Below are 27263 nucleotides of genomic sequence, written 5' to 3'. Positions count from 1 at the left end.
CCCATGTCATTCGGAAATCAGAATGGAGATTTGCAGTAGGCTTCCGTGGTACTACTTTCTGTGAATGACAGTAGAATTGAGAATTTCCTGTATTTCCTATTTTTGCTGAGATTTGGTCAGGAAATGAAAATCAGCATGTATCCATGGCACTGACTTGGAGAAACTTCTCGCCTTGTTCTCCATGGCAGAAGGAACTCCTGCTTTGATTTGGGAAGCTTCTTTCCTGCCACACGCACAGGTGGAACACATAAAAACAAAGCTTTTCACAGCAGCTGCAGGTGTTTGTATTAGCAGTCACAAGAGTTTGGAGGTACGTTTGCTATCTTAATGTCAGTGTGCTCTTAAAAGAGAAAACAAATGTTTCACTCTTGAGGCATAAGTAAAATAGTTAATGTAATAAGCATTAGTGTGCAAACGTAGTTCTAGTTAATGTAAGAAAATGGTGTAAAACTCGATAGCTCCTCTTCCACGTCACCAAAAAGCGATAGTACAGCTGGTGATCTCAGCAGGGCTGATCTCAGCAGGGCTGGGCTTGGCTGCTCTGGGACTCCACAAAGATCAGAGTGGTGGACATTCATCGTGCTGGTGTGCAAAGGTGGACAAGGACACAGTCAGGAACGGGCAGAAGCAAGAACTTGGTGGTGGTGTTTTCAAAAGCCAGGTAATTCTGGAGCCTGAGCTCCCATGAATAGCATTTAAAATCATCATTCTCATGAATTTTAAGTGTTGCTGTGCTTCTTTTCAAAAAACCAGGCTTTGTTGTGGAAGCCCACTCAACATCCAGCTCCTTCTGCTGAAAAACCTGGTGTGAAGACCAGAACAGGGCTGATGGTAGGCTTTCAATTCTGCAACATAAAATCTGGGAGTTATCGCAGCCAAAAAATACTCAGTGGAGTGTTATACCAGTAACCTCAGTCTGTAGTTAATGTGCACCATAGCAAGGGTTAAATGAACTGGAAAGCTCATAGAAGAAAGCTCATACAGTGCAGTTTTTGTTTATACTGAAATGTTCCCATATGTTTCGGTTAATGCAGAACATAATTGGGTCTGCCTTGGGATGGAGACATTTTTCTTACACGATTTATCCATTAATCGGGTGTGGGAGAGAGTCCATTTCACCAGAAATAGCTTCCTTTCCATTTTAGCCAGAAACCTACAGTTGAAAATCTCCTCCTTTCCCCTTCCCCGTAGTGCACTCATTCTCCTCTCCAAAATGTTCTGCTTTTCTGCAGTGAAATAACCTGGTGGAATAGTTTCAAATATGAGGTAAAATAGTTCTGCCCTAAATGAGCTTCCAGTTAATGTATTTCCTGCCTCAATTTGCTGAGCAGCTCGCATTGCACATGGATGTTGCTAAGTTAGAAAATCCTACATACAAAAGTTTTTTGTGTTTTTGTGTGTATGTCGCTTCGAAGTCAGAATTCCTGGTTTTGATTTTAGGACCTTTAGGACCTTTGGAAAAGTAAGAAGAATGAATTGTGCTTGACATTAATTGCATCCTTCTGCCTGCTTTATTATTATTAGAATAAACAAGCTACTGATTTGAGGGAGAGAACAGTCCACGAGGTGTTTGAGGTCTTCATTTCCTTTTCGTTTGGTAAACTTCCAGTAATTTAGCTCACCTCATTTGCTCCTGGAAGCCTGCTGTTGAGAGTGCTCAGACCCGAGAGAGTAAAATGAGCAAGCTGCAAGGAAGATACCCATAATGAGATGAAAAGTTGGGACGTTTTGGCTTTGTCTGTTGGTTTGTGTTTTGATAAGAATGTGCACAAAAAGGAGAGGGAGCACTGATGGTTTGAAAGCAAGGCAGCAAGTTGCATGAAGTAAGAAGCTGAGATGTGTGCTTGTATAATTAGTCTTTAGGCATTATGTGGGGTTTCAGGACCTGGGGGATATATGGTGTATATACTTCCATTGCCTTTCCATACAGAGCCGAAGGTCTCGTGGCTGCTTTGGTCTGCACTGATACGCAGTGAGGGATGCACAGCGGTGCAGCTGTTATCTCAGCAGAGGGAAGGAGCCCTGTTGCACCCCAGAGTCTTTACTGCGGCTCCCCACTGTTAATTTAAGGGAATCGGAGTGGGTTTCTTCACATGCTACTGCTGATCTCCTGGTGCTTTATTGGTCCACAGGAGCCACTGACAGCCCATAAACTGAAAACAACCTTTGTACTCGTGCCACTCGCCAGACATAAGGCAGATTTGGGATCAGCAGTGTTTGGCAGCTACCTCTGGCCCTTGCCTGACCCATGCTATGCATTTTTAGATTGCAGCAGCGGATATGCCACAGCGCACAGCAGAAAAGGAGGCTGGTGCTTAGTTGTGTGTGCCAGCGTACAAATGCTTGATACCAAATGGCAATCCCCTGAATGTGGTGTTCCTCGGCTTTCTGAACCGGTGCACTGTCAGCGTATCAAGAGTGGTTCTGCCTGTGGGAAAGAGCCCTGCTGGGTTTGGAGAGAGATGTGTTTGCTTCACCAGAGGTCAGCCTGAGGGGCAGCAGCCCTGGGAGAGACTGAGTTCCTCCTCCTCCTGTGTGCGCTCTTCTATCCCACAGCTATCTTAGTGCAAGTTTGAGCTGGCCTGTGGGAAGACTTCAGTAACTCACAGCTGACATTTGGAAACAATGGCATCTAATTAGTACAGCGGTTCTGAAAAGCTTGCCTTCCTCCTGAACCGCCTTCCTTTATAGACCTGTTTTCATTTCCACATCTTATGTGTAAGTAGCATTTGCTTGTTTAAAAATACCTTTAAGTCAGATTAGCAGTCATGTGTGAGTCGAATGATACTGCAAGTAGAACTTACGTTGGACCAACAAATACAGTCAGGTATTTGGCCACCAAGTCTTAACACATTAAGCATCACTGCTTGTTATGCCGATTCTGTAAGCCAAAATATTTCTGCTATTGTATGTGTGCACATTGTCTAAATGTGTGCCACAATGTGGCTAACCAAGTGCCATCTTGGACAAGCCTTGGTAATCAAGCTTGGCTAACAAGCTGTATTTGAGACACAAGGCAAAATCTAGTTCTACTGCCATTTTTGTAATCGTGGTGACTGTGGTGCACACAGTTGTAAAAATGTGCTGAAAATACTCCAGATCAGCAGACACTGAACGCGTTTGGAGAACAAATCCACATGCTACTAACTTATTCATTCTTATTATTTCATAGCCCTGCCTCAGAGAACTGCTCTGTAGGCAGGACAGATCACAAGTCTCTGCTGCTTGGGTGCTACTGCTTCTGAGTATCTTAGGAGTATCTTCATATTTTGTCTCTCACTGTTTACCATCCCTTTTCCTTTTAATTAGTGCAATTTCCCTCAGCCTAACAGTTGCAATTGCTTCAATCTTTCCTTATCACTTTCTAGTTTGGTCCACTACACCCATGTGCTTACAAACCCTTAGGGTCATCCAAAATTCCTATCACAGTAAAGAAATTGCCAGCTAAGAGAGAGAGAATTGTTACTGTGCAGGAGGCAGAGTGATAAATGAGATTCTAGGAGGAGGGAGTGAGAGGATATTAGTTTTCAACAGCTTCTGAAAATCCTAAAATAGACTATAACTGGGCCACAACTAACAGAAATCACGACTGCTTGCTGATGAGCAGAGGCATTGCTGCTGTGAGAGATGGAGGTTTGGCAGAGGACACCTCCTGCAGCTCTGGTGTAGTTAGAGCGAACGGCTTGGAGCTAGAAGGATCCTGGGGTCCAGTGCCAGAGTTCTTGGAGCTGAACAGAATGAGGTCAGCCTCAAGTGGTGGAATTTTTCAGCTGGCCCAGTGGTTTTCCAGGGGCCTGAGTCAAATTTTCTGAACGCGTGAATCTGGCAATTCACAAATCTTTTGGTTTTTATAACATCCAGTCACAACAGTATAAAAACCACTTTGCCTGTATGTGTGGGCAGGAGGGATTATGGGCTTGGTAGATTCCATGTGAACCGACTGGGAAACCGTCTTGTCATGGCAGAGCAGTGACTGAAGTAAGAGGCACCAGTTTTCTACTCAGACTTTTATTTTTTGCCTTTTAGCTTCGTAGTGAATTAGCAAGGGAGGAGTGTTTAATTTTCTTGGCTGCGGTAGGACGGCTGGGAGTCCCCAGTGCTTCAGCTGAAGCCAATGAGATCAGCAGAGTCCCAGGCAATGAACTGGGCACAGAAGGTTGACATTGCAGTAATGGCAAATAAGTCATAACTCTATGGAGAGAACAGTGCTTGGCTCTGTACACGAGTTTTGACAATTTCTTTTTTCACAAGTTGGCCTTCCAAAGAATATGGGTCACTCCGCCTCTGCCTAAGCTATGAGATACGTGCATGTTGTTGCAATCCCTTATGGCCTGATTCCTCTGTCAAACTAACAAGGAGCAGCCTTCAGCTCTATCCCAACCCAGCAGAACCACAGCACGGGGTGGCTGGGCACTGCTGGAAGTGAGGACAAACTGGGTAAGAGTTCCTGGGTCACATGGCATTCCCATAGCTTGACAAGCCTGCTGGAAGCACTGAAAGCACAATAGCTCCAGCTGGGAGTTTTCAGAAGCTCTACCTTCGAGCAATCTGATGGATCCACACATCCTCAATAGAGTGTCTCTTCCCTTTCTAGCAGAAAGGTGACATCACCATTGGGGTCCTACTTGTAGAATCCTAGAATCACCAAGGTGGGAAAAGACCTCCACGGTCATGGAGTCCAGCCATCCACCCACTACCACCATTTCCCACTACACCATGTTACCAGTGTCTGAGAAGTGCCAGTGTTGAAATAGCATGCAGACAGAAGTTCCTGGTGTTACTGGTGTTAGCAGTGAAAGTCAACTCCTGAGGTGTTCAGCTGTCAGCTCGCAGCCAGGCCAGGTTTCTTTGTAATTCATCCTTATCATTGGTAAGCATTTGAAATGTTTTGGTTTCTTCTTTTTGGAGTGGAATGCTTTTTTTTTTTTTTTTTCAGTAAGACCTATGGAAACCTTGTCCATGTAAAGAAAAAGGGAAAAATGAGAGTAGGTACAAGGGTAAAAAGAACCCTGTGTGGTGATGACCAGTGCAGCTAACCTCATCCCAGATGTTGGCTGAACAGAGAGTTAACTGTGCTGTTCAACCAGAGCACCTTTCTCCTGTGTTTTAAAACAGAAGAAGTCTAATATTTTTTATTTTGCTTCTTTAAAAGGGAAGCCCTTTGTTTTGTTTTACAACCAGATTGACTTAACAGTGAACTGAAGGCTGGTATATTCAATACTTCAGGTAATTTTGGAAATGTAATCAAACAAATTAAATTGAAATGTAACAAATTTAATCACTACTCATCTGAAGCTCTTCCTTTCTTCTCTGCCTTCCTGGTCCTTCCTACCTTGTCATCTGGGTCGTTCTGAGTTTTTCTTTAAGAATATTTTCCTACTTCTTAAGGCTCAGATGAGATTCTATGTTTAAAGGCAAGCTATGTATTCATTGGGGATGAATAAAAGTGCAGATGGAGCTATCTGTTTTCAAGGATAACCACTAACTTTGAGACGAAGGGAAAGGTAATAAAAGCTTTTGAAGGTTCTTTGGGTTAACAAATTGGAATGTGATTCATAAATCTGCCATCTACCGGCTCCTGTACCCAATCTCAAGTCTCACAGCAGGCGCTCAGACGATGAGAACAATGTAAGGCACGTCTGTCTTTGCAAGAGGCTCTTGGTACCCGATTGCTGTAAGTGCTGTTGGAAGCTTCATCCACAGGATTTTGTGTGTCCGTGGTATTAATGGACATCTTGCTGATTATTTGCATCTAAGAACGTTTTTCATCTGAGGAAGAGAACTCTAGGAAGAGGAAAACTCATTCACAATCTCATGTAAATTCCTCACTTAAACTTAATCCCCCTGTTTCCTAAGTCACATGCATAGCATGTTTATTCTATGAAAAATGTTCAGGTTTTGCTGTGAGTAACTTCAGGTTGAAATCTGGGTCCCAATCAGGAAAGCTGTTTAGTAGTAAAAGGGACCGGAGCATGTAGTTTTTTGCTGTTGGGGCCGTGTTAAGGATTGTCCCAGAACTGTGGCAGTAAGAGGAAATCTTCCCATGCGTTTGAAACATGATGTCATACTTATGATACTTATTCTTACATCTAACAAAGAAAAAATGCAGTTACTGTTCATGAGGATGAGGAACTGAGAATGCCTTTATCCAAAGATGGAAACCTGTCCGAAGTCAAGTGCCTACAGTTGACTTAGTTGAAAATATTTTGAGTTGAAAATTGAGTATTTTTCAACTGGTGCTACTTTCCATGTTCTTCCCTATTCTTTCTTATATTTTCCTCTTGCTTTTGGTCACAGTACAATTTCTCTGACTAATCCCATCACTCACCACTATGCCCTTGTTTGCTGGAAGGATGCCTGATGAGTCACGGAAGAGCATCTTCCTCCAGCCCCTGCAGGAGCTTCACTTCCATATCCTCAGCTGTGAGCTATTGACACACTGGTGCTTGAACAGGGAACGTTTAGAGGCTGTGACTGAATACCTGACTTATTCTTGGCTTTCAGTTTTTTGTCAGTGGAAGTCAGCTGTCTTGCATGACTTTTAAAGCAAAACAAAATAGACCTCTCCAGTTATTCATCAGCAAAGGAGAAATAAAGTAGAGTGGAGCAGTGCTGTACCGGCATAGCATGTGCATGTCATCAAGGTTTCTTTGGTGGTGCAGGAAGAAACCGGGCACTTCAGTTACATCTGCAGACGGGGAGGAAATGCTCTTTGTGTGGCACTAACAGATGGAGTCTAAATCTGCTGGTCTTTGGTGGTTTTGAGCAGAACTGCAGCTTCTTGGGAACAGTGCATCTTCTCAGGGGCTCAGAGGGAGAGCAGGCAGCTCCACATTGCAGAGCTCTGCTGCGTCTTGATAGCAGTGCACCAGAGTAAAACGCAGGAAGGGGCCCTGAAAACATCTGTGTGACAGTTCAGGCACACTTGTAGCTGTCTGAAAGGTCAGCTGTGTCATTTGGTGTTTCTTGCACTTGATTGCTGGGGACTGTGCAAGAACAGGAAAGACCCAAGTTGACTCAAACTGTCAAAATTATTCCCCTTGAGAAGGAAAGCATCTATATGGAGGACACTGCCTTGCAGCACGGAGGAGACCAAAACCAGATACAGCATATGGAGATGAAGGCTTCTCTTGGATATGTCAGACCCAGCCATAAACAGAAATTCCCATTTCTCTTTTAATTAAGCCTCTTCCTGTCCAGTCACTGGGAAGTAGATCCCACGGCAGTAATTGGAAGGGAAAAACTTGGTGCCTCTGCTGTTAATTTAGTACGTTCCTGTGGATCATCCTGAGAAAACTGTTGAGCATCTGCCCTGCTGTCGGAGCCACAGAGGCCCTGGCTCTTCCAGGCACCTCCTGAAATTCCCCACCCACACCTTGCCCTGCAGCACTGGGCTCTGCCTGGCAGGGTGCGGGTTGGTGAGGGTCTGCCCAGCCCAGCTGCCACCCAGCAGCTGTCAAACGCCGCCGCATGAAGAACCCCTCCACGTCTGCTTTTGGAGGAGCGCTGTGCTAGCGAGCTGCAGCGTGCAATGGTTACAATCTCTTGGTTAAAATATGAGATGCAGGAAATGAGCAAAATCTAAAGTAAACTGTTTACACAGAGGTGATCATCTGCTGATTGCTGATACACACAGGCAAAATGAATCTCTGTTTGAAAATGGCCTCATTTTGCCCTTGCCTGCTTTTTTCTTATAGGTGGAATAACTGGCTCTTTAGCAGAGCAGAAGGCTCCACTACTTGGGTTTCCACAGTGCGTTCTCTCTCCCAAACAATGTTTGCTGCCCCTAGAGCCTAATTATCACCTAAGAGATGTTAACAGCCAGATCATTGAAACTTTCAAAAGGTTTTGATCAAATACAAGCAAGATGTAGTTTGTATTTTGCTGCCCTGTATTCCAGGAGCAGCTGGTCTCCTGAGGTACTGAAGTGTGGACTGAGTTAATGAATTTAAATATGCTTCTGTTAGATCTTTTAATCATGAATGTAATTGCATCTGGTAGTCTTTTTAATTTTTAAGTATAGAGTATGTGATTGGATTTCTTCTCCTTTTTTTTTTTTTTTTTTTTTTTTTTTTCTCTTTTTTCTTCCAAATTTATTGCTGCTGTTCCTCCCTGCGGGGGATTCTCCAGTAGGAAGACCTTGTCTCCCTGGAGTGTGCACTGCGAATCTTTGCTGTACTGATTCTTTCAATATTCATTTTCAATGCTAGCAACCCCCTTCCTTGTCCCTGTCAACGATTGCTCCTGCTTCTGCTTTGTTAGATCTGGCGTAAGGCACACAAGCGTGTAGTAACAGGTACACCAAGCCCAAGCATGGAGTGGGAGGAATTTACCTTTGGTTTCTCTGTGCTTGCGCTACATGCCTTTCATGCCAGCTCTGGCACTTGTCTCCAGGCTGACTGGAAGAACAGGATGCACAACAAGCATCAGCCTGGCTTCACAGAGAGAGGAACAGCGACAGCTTGAACCCCAGCACCTGTGTCCCACAGTCGGCTGAGAGATGGAGCTTTTCTCTGTTTGAGCTAATTGATGATAAAAACCATCATCGGGCTAAATGGAGCAAACAAAGGAGGCATTGCTGGCAGTTGCTGTGATGCTAAACATTTCCCAGATCTTTTTCTTATGTACACACCCATCTCTTTGAGAGGAAAAAATGAAATACGCCAGGCTGAGATTCCACAGGGGATTCAAAGGAATGGATTGCAATGACCCTGCTACCCCCCACCCAGCTCCTGTTGGCAAAGTACTCAGAGGAAAGATAAATTCTCATGTGAGGAGACAGTCGGGGGGCTGGATGGCTCTGGGCTGGAAACATAGCCTCTTAAAACGAGATCCCAGCTCTCATCCTTCCCTGGTTGGCGGTAAGTGAGAGCCTGTCCCTGCGCAGCAGTTTGAAGGAGCAGGTCCCAGCGGGCAGAATCTTAGCCCTGCATGGGTTAGGGATCTCAGTTGCCACATTCCAGTTTCAGAATTTACCAAACACGAGAAACTTTTTCTCTGTGATGAATTGTTTTGACAGAGAGACTAAGGACATGCCTGCATTCAAAAAGGGATTATTTCAGTGGAGCTGTGCTGATAAACGCCTTCTGGAAGAGAACTCAGGCTGGCAAGCGTTCCTCTGCCTCTGCAACTTACCCCGTTTCCCTGGACAGAATAAGCTGGGCCCACAGCTGTGTAGATAGCCACCCACAACTTGCTGGCGTGGCTCTTTGGCTGACAACATTCTTCTGTTACTTACTTCTTCCAGCTATGGCTCTGCCAGCAGAACTTTGCTATAATGAGTGAGGGCGAAATACCCTGTGTTCGTTTTTTGGAGCTGAGGTTTCTTAGTCAAGCCTGAGGGAGAGACTTTAGCAGGAGGCTCAGCAGGTACGGGATGGTAATCTCTCCACACAAAACCCAGTGCCTCGTGGTTATGTATGCAGCCTGACCTGCAGGCCAAGGGCACTTTGCATGCAGTGTTTCAGTAAGCAGTGAGTATGTACAGCTGCACTGGAAATATAAACACCTGGGAGGAGAGCTGTGCGTGCAGCAACCTGCCTTGGGAGGATGCTCTCAGCCTGAGCTCATGCTCAGCAGCACTGAGCTGAACCTGTGGCTCTGTCGGCTGGCATTGCTGCCCCTCAAGGGAGGGGGGCACTCGGTCGTTGCTCCCTCACCCACCCAATGACATGAAACTGCACTTTTGTGGCCTTCAGATGTAGTGCTTACAACAGATCCCATAAGAAGGGAAGTGTTGCCCTGGGGAGGCTCCGTGGATGCTGCCAGTATCACCCGCCATTCTGCAGCAGGCAGCTGCCATCTAGTGGGAGCAGGACCGCTCCATCCAAGCTTCACTTTCCCTTTGTGCTGGAGTGCTGGGTGCTCCCAGGCTGCAGGAGGTGCAGTAGGACTGCTCCTTCTCATTTGAAGGCAGTGCTTTGGGGAATTGCGTCGTGCACATCCAGGCGCATCGTTCCATCCGTTTGCAGTGAAGCTGCAGGGGAGCTGGGAGCCTTCCAGAGTACTTCCTATGGAAGGGTAGGCAATAATCTTGATCTGTGTTTAAAAAAACCAAACAACCATGCAAGGACTTTCAAATCGAAAGCTGCTTTTCAAAGTCATGTTCAGCACATTGCTGCTCTTCTGCTAGCTGTTAGTCCTGCAAGTTGCTGCGGGGCACACAGCCTCACTGAGCACCATTGGAGGCTGGAGGAGCTGTGTTTGCCAGGCATGACATCCCTCCCTTCCAGAGCAGGACACCCACAGTAGCCTAAACCTTAAGTTCTCTCTGATTTGCCAGCTCTTCAGCCTGTACTGATCTGAGGGATCACCCAGCAGAGAAAGCCTTTGGCTGCTGACATGTTGAAGGCTCCCATGCCCCTGTGAGGAGCCAAGCCACCAGTTTGACTGTGTGATGCCTGCAGGTACAGGCAGGAGGAAGGCAGAGACTCCTGTCACTGCATCCTTGGTTGCTGATGTACCTGGAGCTGGTCACTGTCACCTCAGGGTGCTGGCCTGGCCACATGATGGATGTAGAGCAGTGCTTTCTGGCACTGCCCAGCTAATGGGTTTTGCAGTATTTGTTGGCTTTCTCAGCATGGTGATTCACTTAGGAGAGAAATTGTTGCTGTGACCTAGGCTGTAACTCTGACAGTTCCTGCTGGATGTTTGTGTGCCTGCTTTCAATGAACTCTGGCTGCTGAGCCTGCAGGAACGTGCTGGTGCTGTGTGGTGTAAAATATCTGCACCTTGCACTCTGCACATTAAAGATTTTCCACCTCTTTGGGAAGCAGCGTTAACTGTTAATTGCAAGCCAAGCTCATACTGTGTTGTTTTCAGGCTCAAGCAAAAGAAGTTGAAAGCAAGACTTAACCTACTGTTTTCAGTTCAGTAAGTTGTGGGAAAAAAAGGTAATGATGACCATGAAGTCCCCAGTTGTGCTTTCAGAAGTGGTGGTGTAGCATAAGGAGCAGCAGCATCTCCCTGCAGCTGCAGGCCCTTCTGCACTGCCTTCAGGAGCAGTGAGAGCACTTCCCAAGCTCTGGCTCTGCAGCATGGCAGTCATGGGGCTGGCATGGCCCATGTGAGGTCAGCTGCTGTGTGCTGCGTGCCCGTTCATGGGTGCTTCACATCTGGCTGTTAATAGTGCCTTGATTTCCTAGGAAATATTTGAGACAGAAGCGCAGGCATCTTGTTACTCCAGGAACAGCGGTGTGCGTGTGTGCGTACACAGACTAGGTGCTGAATAATTGAATGTGGACGTATCCAGGTTGCCAGCGCGCCTTCCAGCTTTAAAGGCAAGGCGCTGTTATAGGAAAATGGAATGTTTTACTGTCTGAAGACAGATTTTTTTTTCCCCAACTAATCCTGGTGTCTGCAGCTGCTGTCTAGATATCACCTCTTAAAAGGCAGGGAATGAACTTCTGAACATCTGTAGCAGCGACACGAAGTGGCGTGGTTTATTGTGGAATTACGGATGATGATGGCTGGATTACTAAATTGTAAATCAGTGAAAGGCATTCTGATGATATTTTAAACCATGGGAGAGACTTGTGCAGAAAGAGACAGTGATTTATTGCGCCAGCCGGCAACACATCCATCCCCAGTCATTTTTATTTATCATTATTTTGAAAAGATTTCAATCCTTCGTTAAAGTGAATAAAAAATAAATCTGTAATGATGATAGAGTTTCGCTGCAATGAAAATTGACACTTCTGCATTATGATTTCTGGTGCTAGGAATGCAGAGAATAAGGAACTTAAGATATACGAACTACAACATGAATTAGTTCAACACTTGCCTTTGTTTAAAGTAAAAGACGAAAGCCTTTTCCTCTTTATTCTTAACTCTACTCCTCTGCAGGATTCTCGCACTATTTGTAGTTTTAAACCATTGGTACCATTGGATTTTGAATGCTTAGCAAGTCATCCATTTCCAAGGCATTAGCAGCAGACAGGATTTATTTCAATCTGTGCAGTTGATTCTTTGATCCAGGGCTTGCTTAAGTGCATTCCAGTGCAATTAATTAGAAAAACAGCATTAGGCAGTGGCAACTCCTAGTGATCTTAAATGTAAAAGCAACTGATTAGTACCTCTGCTTTTCTGAGGATTATCTGTTTGTTGCTTGACAGCATCTGCTATTCCTGTGCAAAGGAGAGGCAGTTAATTGAGATGAGGGAGCTTTGGTATTGCTTATAAGCCACTGACGTGGCCGTTCACAAGAAAAGCAGCAGTGTGGGGACCTCTCCCTGCACTGGGTTTAGAAGCTGAGTAAATGGAATTAGGGCCGGTCCCCTCTCTGCGCTGCTTGGGGCCCCGCGTCGTGTAGCTGACATGGATGCAGTGGCTGTGCCTGCAGCCCTCCACAGCCCACTGGGATCTCTGGAAATGACTCCTTGCAGCTGCTTGCAGGAGTGGTTTCTGCTGCTCTTTGTGTCTTTCTTCTTTGGGACGCGTTGTTTCCTGACATGCTGTGGCCAGCTGAGAGTTACCGCGTTTCCTTGGATGTCCAGGGCTTGCCAAGCTGGTTTCCAAATTCTGTGCATCTCCGTCCCTTTTCCCGAGCCTTCCCAACACGAGCCGACGTTTATCAAGTTTGTTTGGGACGAGATGGAGCCCCAGGCACCTGATGGCTGCGGGTTGTTGCAGTGTCCAACACACACCGCATCCCTTCGGGCCAAGGCAGGCCATTGCCAAGGGATTCAGTTCTCATGTGCAAAAGTGATCGGTATCTGCTCCTCTGCTGTTGCTTCCTTAGTCTCCCTGTATGGTGTCTCTATAATTTAATTATCTTCAAGGAGGCAGGCTTCCTATCTGTCAGGCTGTTAGCCTTTTCCTGAATCTTTCCTGAACCTCGCTGCCGGCAGAACTGGTGTGATTCACAAGAGAAGCTGCCCTATGGTTCAAAAGAAAATGCAAATTCCAGCCTATCTGCTTTGTTTGCAGCTAATTCAGATAACACGCCTTTGCATTTTGCGTCAGTACTTCTGCTTTGTCCTTGCAGTATTTCACCTCGCTTCTGATTTTCTTTTTCCTGTGTGGCCGTATCCTGATCTGTCTTCTGCATCTTGAAGCGTGCAGGGATCAAGGCAGGAAGCTTTCTTCATTAGTTAAGATTGTTTGTCTCTATGTTGACGCTCGGGTGAACCCCTGACACTCTGTTCTCCCAAGGCAAACGCAGCGAGGAGCTGTGCGGATTTCCTTTCTGTATCAGCTCATTCCGGCCCTGAGGAGGACAACACCCAAGTTCAGCCTCCCTGGTAGCCCAGCAGCCAGCACTGATCCCCTACAGCTAGATGGACCTTCAGTGTTCTCCACTGAAACAATGTACTGGTAGGGAGAACCATCTTATGCTACCTGTCTGGTTCAAGTTGGTTTCCTACACAGAGATGGAAAGTGTAATGCCTCATTATGAATCTCTCATTTCTCTTCTCCAGCTGTCAGTTTGTTTCTTGCTTGATTTCAGTGCGTCTAACAGGAAGAGACTAAAAGAAGGAATGGGTACAGTATCCTTCTAACACGTTACTTCATAGTGAATAGGGCTGTAATCTGTTACTAGAATCCGTATTTTGTGTACTGCAAAACCAATAAAAATGAAGGTCTCTTCAGTAGACCCAGTAAGTGAATGGAAGGAAATTTTTCTTATGGAGAATAGCAGAGTTTTCTGGGTTTTTTTCCGTCCTGAAATTTCCTACCTTGATGACAGGAGGGGTAATAATAAAAGCAAAAGAATGTGAAGAATAGGCACGGGCTTGCCATCCACATTTCTGCATCTGTCCTCTGCCAGCACTGATGTCATTCCTCTGGCAGTGAAACTTTCCATTGCAGTCAGTCAGCGTTCAGATGTGCTATTGATTAGTCAGTTTACGAAGGTCACTTAGGAATCGCAACAAACCTCCTGAAACTTGGGAAGGTAGTAAATCAGTGGCATTTGATTTGTAACTTGCTGTCATTTTTGGTGCCTTGCTTCACTACAAGACAGCAGTCAACGCTTCCGAAGCGCTTGCTGTGAGGAAGGTTATGATGGCAAAAGAAAGCACTTGTTTATAGGCAGTGCAAGTAACATAAGCTTTTAATGGGCCCGGGAGGAGCAGGAGGCTCCAGGGGGCTCAGGAATGCCTTCCTCTCCGCCCCCAGCTGCTCCCCTCACCATGACCCCCATATTTTTTTCCTCAAGCCTTTGGCCAATTTTCATCACATCTGTCATTTTGAAAAATGAACTGGCAGTTTGCTCCTAAGGTTCCTAAGAAGTGATGTATCTTTTTTTAGATTAACTTGTTTGCAAGAGACAGTGCTACAGGAAAGTCTTGTGCTGACGGAACAGCTCAATTTCCTTGAAAAGCAGAGATGTTGTTAAAGCTCAGTCCGTGTCTGTTCTGCACATTGTGTGTGAAATAGTCACAAGGCACCAGGGTGGTAATAAGGCCAGATTTGTTTCCTGGGTAAACACCTGGTAGCAATAGCTATGTAACTAACTTGTATGAATCACAGAATGGCCTGGGTTGCAAAGGAGCACAGTGCTCATCCAGCTCCAACCCCCTGCTGTGTGCAGGTCGCCAACCAGCAGCCCAGGCTGCCCAGAGCCACATCCAGCCTGGCCTTGAATGCCTGCAGGGATGGGGCATCCACAGCCTCCTTGGGCAACCTGTGCCAGTGCCTCACCACCCTCTGGGTGAAAAACTTCCTCCTAATATCCAACCTAAACCTCCCTGTCTCAGTTTAACACCATTCCCCCTTGTCCTATCACTAACCACCCTCACAAACAGCCGTTCCCCCTCCTGTTCATACGCTCCCTTCAAGTACTGGAAGGCCACCATGACATCACCCCGCAGCCTTCTCTTCTCCAAGCTCAACAAGCCCAGTTCCCTCAACCTTCCCTCACAGCAGAGCTGCTCCAGTCCTCTGCCCATCTCAGTGCCTCCTCTGGAACCACTGCAAGAGCTCCACGTCCTTCCTGTGCTGGGGGCTCCAGGCCTGGGTGCAGCACTGCAGATGGGGCCTCACAAGAGCCGAGCAGAGGGACTGAGTGTGGGACAGTGTTATGAAATGCGCAGCATCAAAACTGTGCAGCACAGAAAGCTGAAGCAGAAGGGTCAGCTTCTCTTACCTTTTCCACCACTTCTGCAGGAGAGATGTGCTGAGTCCTGCACACACAGGTCCGTACCTGCACGAGCTTTGCACTCCCTGGCTGTGATGGAAGGCTGTGTCAGCCAGCATCACAAAGCCTCACAACATTAGGAAGTAAACAGGAAAAAGGAGAGGTGTGGCTTTCCATCTGTGCCTAATCATAGGTAAATTACTTTTTAACTCGATGTTAAATCAAACTGGTATTTTTAAGTGTGCCTATAATGAGTACAGCACATTTAATTCCTGCAGGATGACAGAAGCGTGTAATAGATTTTGGCTCTCCCACTATTTCAATCAAAAAAAGTTGGTGTGCATTCTGCAGCGTGGGATGGACTCTCCCGAGCTCTCAGCCGTTGTGCTGTAGGTGCCAGAGTTCGGGCTGACTTATTTGTTTTGGGTATTCCTCTGTTTTGCAGGACTTCAAGGGGCTGGAGAGTTGATTGTGTGTGAAATGCAGGAAGAGGCTAAATGAACACCAGATGAGAGGAAATAGACGGAGGAAAATTAGGGCTATTTGCTACCAAAGGAAGTAATCATTGTACGTATATTAAATTCCAATCTCTAGCGAGGGTGTGCTGTGTTACACCAGAAATCTGACCATGGAACTGAGTAAGTTACTCTCAAGCCGCAAGTCATGGCTGGGAGTGCTTCTTTAGGAGATGCTGTCTGGAGGTGAGAGCTACCTAGTGTCCTCCTCCAGCACCCTTAGTGAGGGGACAACTGGCACGTGGCACGAAGGCATGTTGCAGAGATGCCTTCCACCCACCATAATTTGGACATTGCTCCTTTTTTTAAAACAAAACAGTGTTTTTTGGTCCTGCAAGCTGGCAGACACCCTGTTCCATCCGCTTCGTTGAGCAAGGACATGGAACGATATATCTTTTTTTTGTTAAAGCATAGCCTGAGGGCACAGTGCTTTGACAGATTGGGGTTGTATGGTTGAAGCTGACCTATGCAGCTTCCTTCCCCTTCCCCCACCGGCATGGGAATGGAAGCACTATCATTATTTCGCTCTTAATCTGATGGAAGGCTGCCACAGGAAGGCCGTGTTAGGATTTTGCTCTTCCTTTGAGGGACAGCAGAAAGCTCAGAACCTGTAGGAATAAAAAAATGAGATGTTTTGGCTGTGTAGAATAATTCAATCACAGCAAGGAATGGGGAACTGCACAGCTCTTAGCAGATGTCAGAGACCAGCGGTGGGAAGGAAGAAGGGGGTATCACATAGGAGTGTTGGAGAGAATAGATGGAAATGGGCCTAGAGACAATAGTATCATACTTAGAATCTGTCACAATCAGAAGTGTGCTGACTGGTTATAAGCAAAGGAATGTTGTGTTTTTTAGAGGAAGGAAGGTTTCATTTCCCCCTCATTTGCTGCGGAATTAGGGCAAAATACATGGAAGGCTTCAGCTGCTCCCTTGGATCTGCAAGAACACATTATTTTTCATGCATTTCTATTCAGTGACTGTGTTTGCAACGTGGCCCTTCAAAAAAACAGTGCTGGCAAAACTGAGGCTGCTTTGTGCTGTGCTGTGAGATGGGAATGAGAGGTCCAGGGTGGGAAATGTGTAGGGCGGCACTGCTGCTGACACTGTGTCATGAAAATAGCCTTCAGTTAACCATTGTCATCTGACCTCAATCCCTGCTGAAGCGGGGGCTTTGCATAATCATTGAAGAGAGGGTCCCCACTCCAAGAGATGTTATGTTTTGAAGTGCCAAAATAGACAAAGGAAACATTGTCAGCCCTTCACACATGGGAAATGGAGGCATGGAGAGAGAGCTTTGTCTGGGGCGCACAGGGGAACTTTGACATAAGGGCTCCTTAAACTCAAGCTTCCTGAATGCTTTTGTGTGCTGCAACCACAGGGCTGCTTCTGCTCTCTAATAATAGATTTTTTTCTCTCCGAAACTTCAGTTCCACGACAGGTTTGTCTATCAAAAACACGACTATATTTTGCTCTATTTAATAAATATTTTACTGCTTCTTTTTTCTGACAAAGCTGCATAGCTTGCATGCACAGCAGAGTACTGAAGTGCAGTACTGAAGTGGCAAATGCAAAAGCTTCGGGTGGATTTTCACTTCGGGTGCAGCAAGGAAACTAATGCAAGGAAAGACAGAGATGTGACTTGAGCTTTTCCTTGCCCTTGTGGCAATTATAGCCTACTGGATAGAAAGGGAGCCTGCAAGAGTAGTGGTACTTTCCTGCCCGACTTCACATGGGAAGAAGAAGAAGGAAATATCTTATTAACTAGAAGGCCCTTTTTCTTTCTCAAGGTTTTTAACTCCAGGAAGGCCAGAGAGACTTGGCGTGGCACGACCAAGCTTGGGCTGTTGGGTTTTTTTTATGAGGCAGCACTGAGTGGAGCCATCTGGGCTGCGAGAAGACTGCACTTCTGCAATGAGCCCTTAGGAACACTGGAGTTAAGTAGCAGTCTGGGGCACCATGCTGAAAGGAAGGGCACCCCCAGCTCTGCGTATTTTATGAGCTCATTTTATCTCTGATGACAAAAGAGAACTTATTAGTCGTGCGGTTCCTCATAAATTTCAAGGCAGTGCTGTCAAGTGGCGCTGCCTGTGTTCTCCACCATGCTGGCAGAAAGTTCTCTCGACTTTCTGGCTCACAGCATTGATAGCAGTGCTGCTCGTGGACGAGATCTAACTTTTCTCTGAACTTAAATGCAATCCCCAGGTTTCTGTTTGAGAATGGAAACCTAATTATCTTGAGGAACTTCTTGGGTGAATACTTCCTTGGTCGTTCATCTAAGAACAAAGCAGCTTATCTACCTCTGTAGTTCCTGAGGCTCCGGTCTTCTCACAGATGTGCTCTTCACTTCCTTGAGAGCTGCGTGATCCTGCACCTCTGAGACCAGTAACCTGAAAGCTGAATACAGCTTTGGGAGCACAGCTCCCCGTGTGTCAGCGGTGCATCTCAACTTGGGCAGTTAAAACTATTCTTTTGCATTGCAGTCTTTGTTTTTTGGAGTCTTGTAAAAATTATTTTATACGCTTTTGGGACAGCTTCCCAAAGAACCTCAGGGTGCCTGGTTCTGCTGCCTATACTCCAGCTGGCAAAGATGCATCTTTTTTCTGTTAGACAGCACAGTGCTTGAAGGGGGGGAGCTGGCTACCTAGCAGATCTGCAAAGGGGCACATCAAATTCAGTATGTAAGCTGTTTTACTGCATTCTCTGCTCTCTGAGATGGATATTAGAGATCACAGTGGCAACTCATCTACTGGTGCATCACATCAACTCAGATGATAGCTTTTATAGTACAGATGTGAAGAAAGAAATACTTGCTCATTCATATTTTTACACTCCATGTCCTGCTGAAGCTGTCTCAGTTTCAGTGGATCCTAAAAGCTTTGCATGATGTTTGTTAAGCTGATGTACTCACAGACTCTTAAAGGGGAGGAGATGGCAAACTGGACTTTGGGTTACAGCAGTGAGTTTAATGCCAGTTCTGCCAATGCCACCCTTCAACTTCATGCGAATCATTTAATATTTCCCTTGTCTACCAGTCCTTTTTTTTCCCTCTATCCACACTTGTATAAGCTGCAGATCTGGGCAGGAATTAGTTCCTCTCGTGCCTTTGGATGCCTCACATGTGGGTCCCTGATCTGAGGTGAAACGTGACTTTGTAAGCCACACAATGATAATTGCCTTCAACCTGCTTGAGGAAAAGATGCAGCCTTTGGATTGCACTGGTGTGAATAAAAAGCCCACTATGGTTCATAATTTAAAAAATGCTGGTAGTGTTTAGCATCAGTGTCTGTCACTTGCACATCTGGCATTCATCATTGCTTCCATTTTCCTTCCACTGTCATATTTTATCCCCATCTGTTGAGCTTTTAGCAGTGTCTCTATAAATGTCTGCTTCACAGTCTGGGTAGCTGGGTTGCTGAATCCTTACCGACTGCAGTGTAAATGAAGGAAAATGAGGTCAAGTTAAAGGGAGAGTTTCTCTTATGCGCTCTGCTCCCCATGTCCCCTCTCCCCATACCCAAACATTGTATTGCACAGCACTGCTAGACAGCGTGATACCCTGGCTATGAAGGGAGGCTCAAAAAATAGCAAGTTTTTTTAGCAGCCCTAGTTATGAAAGCAGAAAACAAAGGAGAAGCTGGAGCCCAAGCTGACACCCGTGCTGTTGTTGGAAAGACCAAGATGCACTGCTTTAGAGCAGCTCTTCAGCAAGTTAGTAATAACTTGGGAAAGCCAACATTCCTTAAAATCAGACTTCCCAGGCAATGGATGTATTTTCTTTAAATTACATTATTCTTATTGCAGTAATTTGGGTTGCTTCTAGGAAGAATAACACTGAAGGTGTTAGGAAAATATGGGTGTGCTAATATTAGCCAAAGGCTATTTTTTAAAATATCTTGAGTTTCTCATATGACTGTGCAGTGCCCTCATAGCAGCCACCACGTTCAGCTCTCCCGAGCCTTCCTGGCAGAGCAGTGAGCCATAGCAGCTTTGCAAAGATGGGAAAAAACTCTGCTGCCACCCCCAGTGCAAAGCATTTCCAGTAGCCCATAGGTGTGCATTACCCTGCCAAAACCAGCTGTTCCTGTGTGTGCCGTGTCACAGAGCCCCACGCACCAGGAGCACATGTGGATTTAATTCCCTGCCAATTTCAGCAACTAGAGAAGGCATTTCCTTGTTCTAGAAACACTCTGGGACACTACGGTCCCAAGCCATTTAATGAAAAAAAACCAGCCCATTTCCCTCTGTCTGGACAGGGCCATTGCAAACTGCCATCGTTAGCAGTCCCATAACGTTAGCCAGGCTTGATGTGAGCCAGAGCCGGGGGCTCTCTCTGCAGGCATTAGCTGTCATGCTTTCAGCTCTAGGGCTTCATTACGCACAGAGCTGCAGGAGTTTCCACCTAGCTTTCCACCCTTTACGCCCTTGATAGCCTCATGTATCCAGGTTTGTCTTCAGTTTGAACTGATAACAGCTTAGCTGAAATGAGAACAGACTATTTCTACTGTTGCTGGCTGTCAACTCTTGCCTTCTTTTTCCACAAAGCATATCCCATTCCTGTTTCCCTTTATTTTTCACTTATGTTCCTGTGGTGTTATCCTGCTAAGCAGCACAGACTCCTGGCTTTCAGCTCGGCAGCAAGGTCAGCAGCTGCATGAAGTGGAAGTGATAGCCCAGCTCTTAAACAGAGCAGCTCCTGGGCATGTCCTGCAGAGCAGGCCTTGGCTTCTTCAGAGCCTGCGCGCTAGTAGGAGAGGCCAGGAGGCTTCTGAAGTTACGGCTGCTCTCTGAGGTTGGTGTATGAGTTGAATCCTGGTGATTTGTTCTGACATTGCAGTCTGTTTCTAGAAAGGGTTGCACCGGTGGAAGAGTTCCTGCTTGGCATGACTGAAATGGTGGGCGAGGTGGGTCTGATGTTGCACTGAGCACTTTGTGTGGGAGACTGCAGGAAGAAAATCGTCCAAGGGTACACTGCGGTGGATGCCGTGATGCTGATTTACTCTGTCCTTTTTGATGTCTGCTCTAGATCTCGTATTTCCAAACATCTTTCCTGTTAGTAGCAGAGAATTTATTTTGTTTCTTCTTCTTCTTGTAGAAAATTTTACTACATCACGCTGCTGAGAGACCCCGTGTCTCGTTACCTCAGCGAATGGCGGCACGTCCAGCGAGGAGCCACCTGGAAGACCTCCTTGCACATGTGTGATGGCAGGACACCGACCCCTGAAGAGCTGCCATCGTGCTACGAGGGCACGGACTGGTCAGGCTGCACGCTGCAGGAGTTCATGGATTGCCCCTATAACTTGGCCAACAACCGCCAGGTGAGGATGTTGGCCGACTTGAGCCTGGTGGGCTGCTACAACATGTCTTTCATCCCGGAGAACAAGCGAGCACAGATCCTGCTGGAGAGCGCAAAAAAGAACCTCAAAGACATGGCCTTCTTCGGCCTGACAGAATTCCAGAGAAAGACTCAGTACCTGTTTGAGAGAACTTTTAACCTGAAATTCATCCGGCCCTTTATGCAGTACAACAGCACCAGGGCAGGAGGGGTGGAGGTGGACAATGACACCATCCGCAGGATCGAGGAGCTCAATGACCTGGACATGCAGCTCTACGACTATGCAAAGGACCTCTTCCAGCAGCGCTACCAGTACAAACGGCAGCTAGAGAGGATGGAGCAGAGGATAAAGAATCGGGAAGAGAGGCTTCTTCACCGGTCCAATGAAGCGCTTCCCAAGGAAGAGACCGAAGAGCAAGGACGCTTGCCCACTGAGGACTACATGAGCCATATTATAGAGAAGTGGTAGCCTAGGCAGACTTTTGTACGAATGAATGATACTCTAGGGTTTCCATTTAAAAGATCGTGGAAGTAAAATCACAAAAACGGCAGAAGAATATTTTATTTAAAAGCAAGTCTGTAAAACAGAAGGTAGATTGCTTCCTTAAGCATAGGGTCTTTTTACTGTTTCTTACAAGACCAGTGAGATTCTTAAAAAAAAATAAAGAAATGCATAAAAATAAAAAAAGGGTCAACATTATAATGCAGAGGTAAAAAATGCACAGATGCAGTTACCCCCTCTTAAGGCCAGATGCAAAGGAATGTTTCTTATCCTCATAATTCAAACACGAATGGCAGAAGCAGGATTTTTTAAAATCTGTTTTTCCCCGAGCATAATGATATCAGAATACTTAATTAAAAAAAAAAAAACAAACAAGGAAATGGAGGTGTTCTTTTGTGGATGTTTTTAGAGGTGGGATGAGGATTGCATTGCTTGTAAGTAACTGATAACGGTGTCTGAGCTGAGCGTGCGCTGTGCTGGCAGGCTGTGAGCTGAGCACAAGGGCAGTTGCTTCATTTCAGCTGGCAGCCCTGCCAGGAAGTAGAGCACCGTGAGTAGGAAAGAAGCAGCAAAGCATGGGAGGATAAGAAACATGAAAGCAAATTGGCTGTGGCCTAAGATACGTACGTAGCACAGTGGTTTTGATACCCTGCACTTGTATCACACATCTTCACCATAAAATGAATAGGGAACTCCTGCTCAGAGCTCCCAGATTTCACAGGCAGGTCCCAAACCAATTTAAAAGCCAACCAAATTCTGCATAGGCTCAAAGATGCAGCCCCATGTCATAATGTCACCCTACACACTCATTCCTTCATCTGTATAATGTGTTAACAGCACATGAAAACCCTGTCCTACATGCTGAGACAGGGAGAACAAGTGGAATAGCAGTACTCCCTCGTAAATCTGCAGGACAAGTTCCTGGAAGATCCTGCAAATAATGGGTTATGGCGACAAGATGAGGGGGTGATTTTGTTTTGCTCATTGCTATGTGAAATACTTAACTGCAACAAGCATACGGATGTACCCGTATCTGTATTTTTTAAAGCTATTTTTACTTGCTTTTATCAAGAGATAATGGGCGTCATCCTGCTTCCAGCAAAGTCACTAGAACTGATTTAAGTGGGAACAGGATGGGGCTCTCTTCCAGAGCTGTAAAAATTTCTGACTGTGGCCTGAATTAATGATGAGATGGTGCACATTGTCTTTTGGCAGAGTGCCTGCGCTGCAGCTCTTGCTTGAAATGAACAAGCTGTGTTCAAAAAACTGGAAAGGAGGATCGTGGATGATGTTTTTTTTAGTCTCAGACCACTTTCAAAGCAGAACTCTCTCTTTTAATTCTGGTTTTTAGGGACTCATGTAAGTTTAATCCTCTGATGTGGTGACAGTGCAGCCAGGTTCAGCTTACTGACTTTTCAGTCAGAGAACAATGGCCTCCCTAATTCCTCTTCCCACTCAACAAATTGAAGTATGGTTTATTTTCTTGCTGTTGCAAGCACTTCTTTGTTTGTCTGGAAGCATGGAGATGATGCCATTTCTGCCTGCTTCATGTCTCATCCCGTTATTACTCAACTGGTAAGACCTGAACCAGCTATTGTCTGGGGTAAAATATGACTCAGATGGAACAGGATTTGATTTTCAAAGGCCGTGGTAACTGCAGATCGATTATGGCATTAAAATCACAAGGAGAGGCAGAGACCTGATACACTCAGCGTGTCATTTTTGCAGTCTCTCCCATCACGCGAATCCACAGAACTTGCTGCTCGTTCTGTGTTTTGGTTCTCTCTCTGCCCCACACGCAGAGCACGCTGTTCCCAGCCGTCTCAAATTCACACTGTGTTTTGCAAAGGAGGTTTACACCTGGCTGCTGGAGATGTTCTTCTCCAGAAGAGGGAAGATGACTAACAAGTTGGGAATGGAACCTACAAGCAGCGCACTGGGGTCAGACAGCCCTGTTACAGACCAACCCCAAATCCACTGACATCGAAGGACGTATATTGCCTGTCGGTTTAAGATGGGTGCTGGTCAGGTCTGCATGCTGGTGCTGCAGAGTGCTCACATGCTCGTCTTAAAGCGCTGTTACTGTGCGCTTGGCTGGTACCTGCGTGCTGGTGGAGTCACTGTATTCCAGGTTTCTCACGAAATGGCCCACCCTTCTGGTGATGTGTATTCTTGGCCATCAGCACATGCTCCTGGCTGAAATGTGAGAGGCAAAATAAAGCAGTGTTCCGGTGTTGGCCTGGGGGCAGAAAGTATTTACAAATCTGACTTCCGAGACTGGGAGGAGCTGTGTTTGTTAGTTCCCAGCACTCTCATGTGTTGCTGTAACTAAGGAAAACATTTATGTTTTCAAAATGCCGTTTTACAGGCTGTTTACCCAACAGAACCAGCACGCTAGGTATAAAAAGCAGCCATGTCATATGCACAGCTTGCAGCTCTGCCCGGAGGCTTTTTGTTGTGATCTGCCCTGCGTTAGGGATCCATCGTGCACAAATGGGTACGGCAGCAAAGCCACGAAGCCCCGGTGCTGCGAGCGCTCCGATCGATCTGCACTGACGGCCAAATTCTGCTCTTGTCTGCCAAAAGGTGATGGTCAATGGGACTGCAGATGATCAGGACCGGTACCATAACTGGGTTCATTTTGCCTGAGTTGTTCCTGTATTATGGGCTCTGAGCAGCCAGCTGGATTTTAATGGTTCTGTCCTCAGCGTTCTGTAGATGGGAGGCAGCCTCTGACCCCGGGAGCGTGTTGGTAGAGTTTGTTCCAGTGTTTGCTTTGTAATATATTACAGTAACAAGCAAAAGGAATGAAACTACAGAGTCTCATTAACGGTTTCACTTCAACCCACAAAAGGAGGGTCGACCTCAGCTCAGCACTGAGGCGGGAGTTTGCAGGTTCCAATCCTGCACCTGGCAATTCCTCTGCTTCTCCACCTGTGCACTGGGATTAGAACATTTCGCCTTTGCAAAGAGGCATCCCAAAGTAGCAGATGTATAGCACACTGCAAAACAGATTTTAAGTCTGAGTATAGAAATGGAGAGAATGACCCAAAAGCCATCCCCCGCCCCGGCTGCCATGCCAGTCTGCTTAAGGCTGTCTGCCACACTTGGATTTATTTAAGTGCTGTGTGCCACAGCATAGGCTGCAGGGTGCACCTGGCACTATTTTCTTCCTTTCGTGGGTTTAAGGGAACTTATTTTAACATAATGTGAATGTAGTTTTTGTGATTTCTATGTACTACAGTTCAAAGTGGTACAATTTTATTTTTAGGGCTGATTACAATAACATGAAAATTGTGTGTATAGTTTTAAAGTGATTGGAGAGCAGTGGCTTAATGGGCCTGACGTAGTGGCCAGGTAGTATACATCCTCATTCAGTGTGTGCCCCTTCCTCCCAAAATGTTTTTCCTGTGACACGACGACACTCTGCACTACAGAAAGTGTTTCTCTTGGACCACCCATGCCCTGTGACCTGCCTCCTGCAGGGGTCAGCAAGCTGGTTCCCCTCCAGTTCAGATTTCTCCTGGTCCTGAGACACTTGGATACACATCCATCGCCGTGGTGCACGTTCCAGGAGCACCCCGAGCAGAACGTTTGCAGGAGCTGGGGGTGTGTGAGGGCTTCCTGAGGGCTTTTCCAGCCAGCAGTATTTGTGTGAGGGAGCGTTTATACAGTGAGACAGTGGGTAAGGCTCTGCTGCCTTACACTGCCCTGCATGCTTGCAAACGAGTGAAGACACGAAGGATTTGCCAGCAGACTCCATTCCTGCATTGGGAAGGTGGGAAGGACAACACATGCTGCAGCACTAATAAGGAAGAGGTTTTTTTGCTTTTAGACACCTGAGCGATGCACACTTCGCTGCTTGGTGGGCGTTGTTGCAGAAGAAAGCTTGTGTTGCTCACTTGTTACAGCCCAGCCAGTTGTACTGAAGAAGCTGGCCTCCCACCCACATTTCCCAGGTGGTGCCTCCCTGCACCACCCCAAGTCACACTTGAGGACTGATGCAGATTGCACGGGCTGCAGACCAAGGCTGTCACTGGGCTCAGAGTCACTGAGGTGAAGACCTCCTTGCACGGGATCTGTGCAAACTTCTGCCTTGCTTCAGTTTCTCCTTTCATCCCCAGCGTCTTTGAGTAAATGGAAAACACTCCAGGTGGGTGGTTTTGCACCCTGCACCCTTCCATGGCTACAAAATGGGGGTGGCAGTGGAAGCAGCAGACACCTGTCCCCCTTTCCAGGACTGCTCTACAGGAGCAGGAGGGGCAGTGCAGGGCTGAGGCAGGAGAGAGGCAGAGGGACCACAGGGACACCCTGCTGGGGAGTGAGTGCCACTGAGCTCATGATACCACTGTGCAGACTGCACTGCAGGCAGTGATGGGGGAGTGCAGAGCAGAGCAGGGCCTGGCCTGTGTTTATATCCCAGGGTTACCAGCTTCCCTAGCTTCTCATTCAAGCATTGAGCTACTCAGATCTCTTCCTAGCCTGTGAAATTTTGAGTATCACAAGAACAGCACTACAGCAATTTGCAAGGCAGACTACTCTGCTGGAAGTAGCAGATCACATTCAGCTCAGAAGTGAGCTCAGGATTCAGTGTTGCAGGGACCAGGCCGGCCCAGCAGCAGGCAGTGAGCAGCACAGCAGCAGGGTTTGTGTCTGCACGGGCTGAGCTGCCTGCTTGTGTTGTCCATCCACTGTTCTGCCAAGATTAACACAGTCCTGATGAGCACATGGGTATAAGGCCCGTGTTGTCCCAGCTGCAGGTGATGGATTTCTCTCATTTTGAGCCATGCAAGCTGAAAAACAAGCACGATTTGCAAATGAGTATCTTATTCCTCCAAGCCCCGCAGCTCCTCTTGCCCATTTTCCTGTTCTGCAGACTGAATTGAGAGAGTTGTATGTAATGAAGAATTTTATACTCATACGGCTTACTGACCATGATTAGTTTTGTACATACCAAAATATGATTTAACTTATTGCCCCTTTCCATCTTTTTTTTCTTAAGGAAAAGACAGAAACCCCCACACTCTCTCAATGTGAAATCCCTCTGTTTATGCACAGTCTTCCAGGCAAACCTGCAACAGCCACCAGCCTTTCCACTGGTTCCTTCTGCTGTCTGATTCTTCATACTTGTGGTTTTGTCACAGGCTTTCCCTGCATCGTCTCCTCTTTCCTCTGTGCTTCGTGATCTGCACAGGGAAGGGAAAGGCAATGCAGGAGCTCTTTCTTTTCCCCCTTCCCCTCTTTGTTGTATGCTTTACCTCCTAAGGAACTCGGTTTTTATCTTTAGGGAATCGTGTGACTGAGGGTAAAACAAAAAGTGAAATGTGCCCCTTCCCACCTCAATCTTCCATCAGACAGATCTGCAGTGGTGGAGCCATCCCACTGCGCTCAGTCTGTATGCTTTGCTCTTTATTTCAGTGATTTTTTTTCTCCTCGATCAGGAGCTTAAAAATAAGATAGAAGGCAGCAGTTCAACTCGAACCACGTAACACCTACAGCTTTATCTATTTATTTAAAACATCTTACAAAACAACACCAACAACAAAAGTGTTCAAGTTTGGTTTTTTTTTTCCTTTTCTTCCACAAGAAAAAAAAAAAAAAAGATTGGATTCTAAAAAAATTAGTCATCTGATTGTTTTTTTGTCTAGATGAAGAATGAATGTTAGCAGATGAAATAAACCCTAAATCCAAGCCTCGGTGTGTGTGTCATCCTTGCTGACCTCCATCACGGCGCGGAGCTGCGTGCCGCAGTGTGCTCGGCGTGCTGCTGCAGCAACGGTTGCATCGCACCCATTTCTCTTCCCACCAGCAGGGAGGGTTGGCTGCTCTTCCCAC

At 46.4% G+C, this 27263-nt stretch overlaps 1 protein-coding gene across 1 annotated transcript in view; it reads left to right on the top strand.

Annotated features, from left to right (window-relative positions):
* HS6ST1 (heparan sulfate 6-O-sulfotransferase 1) overlaps nucleotides 1–27004 on the top strand; it is a 168332-nt gene extending 141328 nt beyond the window's left edge. Inside the window, exon 2 of the mRNA XM_042885289.1 lies at nucleotides 20687–27004. Within this exon, the coding sequence (XP_042741223.1) occupies nucleotides 20687–21395 (709 nt within the window). The 3' untranslated portion in view covers nucleotides 21396–27004. The remainder of the gene's footprint in view (nucleotides 1–20686) is intronic.
* The last annotated feature ends 259 nt before the right edge of the window (nucleotides 27005–27263 follow it).

This window comes from Lagopus leucura, unplaced genomic scaffold (genome assembly GCF_019238085.1).
Source record: "Lagopus leucura isolate 7727_CA_CO unplaced genomic scaffold, USGS_WTPT01 Super-Scaffold_100049, whole genome shotgun sequence".
Taxonomy (NCBI): domain Eukaryota; kingdom Metazoa; phylum Chordata; class Aves; order Galliformes; family Phasianidae; genus Lagopus; species Lagopus leucura.
The sequence above is the reverse complement of the archived record's forward strand: the minus strand, read 5'-3'. Positions and strand labels throughout refer to the sequence as shown.